At 34.0% G+C, this 2,006-nt stretch overlaps 1 protein-coding gene across 1 annotated transcript; it reads left to right on the forward strand.

The window, feature by feature from the left end:
* Window positions 1-144: 144 nt before the first annotated feature.
* LOC116350990 (putative ankyrin repeat protein RF_0381) lies at window positions 145-1,934 on the forward strand (the record flags this gene model as incomplete). The annotated part of the gene is made up of 5 exons (XM_031783008.1): window positions 145-243; window positions 309-407; window positions 473-571; window positions 1,651-1,749; window positions 1,816-1,934. Coding segments are annotated over 5 exons (515 nt in total), but the record flags the coding sequence as incomplete, so codon positions are not given.
* Between the last annotated feature and the right edge of the window lie 72 nt (window positions 1,935-2,006).

The raw sequence follows: 2,006 nt of genomic DNA on the forward strand, positions 1-2,006 counted from the left end.
CTTCTCATCAGTCATGGAGCTCGTGTTAATGCAGAAGATGAAGATAAACGAACGCCACTACATGAAGCTGCCAGACGGGGTAATATTGCAAACTATCGACAAAAAATATGAATTCCTTTTAATGTTTGATAATTTGCGTTCCAGGTGAGAAGGATTTGGTCGAACTTCTCGTCAATCATGGCGCGAGTGTCAATGCAGAAGATGAAGATAAACGAACGCCACTACATGAAGCTGCCAGACGGGGTAATATTGCAAACTATCGGCGCGAACTATGAATTCTTTTCAATATTTGATTCTTTGGTTTACAGGTTGGAAGGAGTCGGCCGAATTTCTCCTCAATCATGGGGCTAGTGTTAATGCAGAAGATAAAGATAAACGAACGCCACTACATAAAGCTGTATTTTGGGGTAATATTGCAAACTATCGACTCGAACTATGAATTCATTTAAATGTTTGATAATTTGCATTTCAGGTGAGAAGGATGTGGTCAAACTTCTCATAAATCATGGAGCTAGTATCGATGCGAAAGATGAGAATGGATTGACTTCACTTCACGTGGCTGCAGAAATTGGTAACTGACAAACAATCCAATCAAACAATGATTTTTTTAATGTTCATTTGTTATCAAAATTTTGAGCTTAAATTTCCTTATTCATTACCAGTGTTTCGAGTAGATTAAAAATCTTGAGATTTTTTAGATAGATTTCTAGATAGATCAAATCTAAATCTGATCTTAGATCAATAGAAAAAAGGTATAATAAATCTAATCTATCGGGATCTGGATACAAAAATCTGTATCTAACGAGAGATATCTAAGATTTACAAGCTTAACACTCAAAAGCATTCTTTTCTGATTCGGGCCGAATATGACGTTAGTTTTAAGATGAAATCAATTTTTCACAGACTTTTTCATACAAAAATTCACAAAAAAAATATTTTTGTATAGGAGTCATGCTTGTGGTAGCGTAATGACATGAAACTTTACACAGGTTGTTTTTTCCACAAGAAAATTACATTCTGAGAGTTTAAAGAAATTTCAATGCATATTAGGGATACCTCCCATACAAAATTTTCGGTTAGCCATATATTGAGCTATATTTTTGATTGAAATTTCTTTAAACTTTGTGAGATTATTTATATTGATAAGAAAATAATATTCACAAGTTTTCACGGCGATTTGAGTTGCTGCAACCAAACATAGACCATAATTTCAGTGTATTCCCAAATTTTTGGTTCCGTGGGACGTTACACGCTATATTAATATAGTCTAATAAAGTCAAATAAATCAACTTAAAATGACTTCGATCTCAGTCGGTTTAATGTGAAAACGTCCCAAAAAAAGCCAGTCAGTAATTTTCCACAAGGGCTGTTTACCTGTTTACCCAAGTCCCATTTGGACTTAAATTTAAAAGTATATTTCAGATCAGATATGAGATTAATCTAGATTTATCTCGATCTGAGATAAATATAAAAGCTTAGATACACAGAGATCAAAAATCTAAGATTTTGATCTCAAATCTGATCTAGATAAAAAAAATGATCTAAAAAAAACACTGTTCATTACAACAAATCGAATTTTGAAACAACAAAATCAATTTCATATTAGAAATGGTCAGAATCAATTTATTCAAATTTCAAAACAATATCCAGGTCGAATGGATATTGCACAGCTACTCATCGATCATAAAGCCACTGTTGATGCAATAAGTAAAAACAGCACGACGCCCCTTCACGTGGCTGCAAAATTTGGTAATAGTACGACCTATTGAGTCAATATATGTCTGCATACCAATGTTTCTCTGATTTGCTTTCCAGGTGAAACGGATGTTGCCAGACTTCTCTTCAGTCACGGAGCTTATGTTAATGCAGTAACTGATGATAAATGGTCAGCGCTCCATTTCGCTGCAGAAAAGGGTAATAGTCCAAGCAATTGATTCGAACTATGAATTTCATTTAAATGTTTGATAATTTGCATTTCAGGTGAGAAGGATGTGGTCGAACTTCTC

Source organism: Contarinia nasturtii, unplaced genomic scaffold (assembly GCF_009176525.2).
Source record: "Contarinia nasturtii isolate CC-2019 unplaced genomic scaffold, AAFC_CNas_1.1 Cnas_scaffold_4366, whole genome shotgun sequence".
NCBI lineage: Eukaryota > Metazoa > Arthropoda > Insecta > Diptera > Cecidomyiidae > Contarinia > Contarinia nasturtii.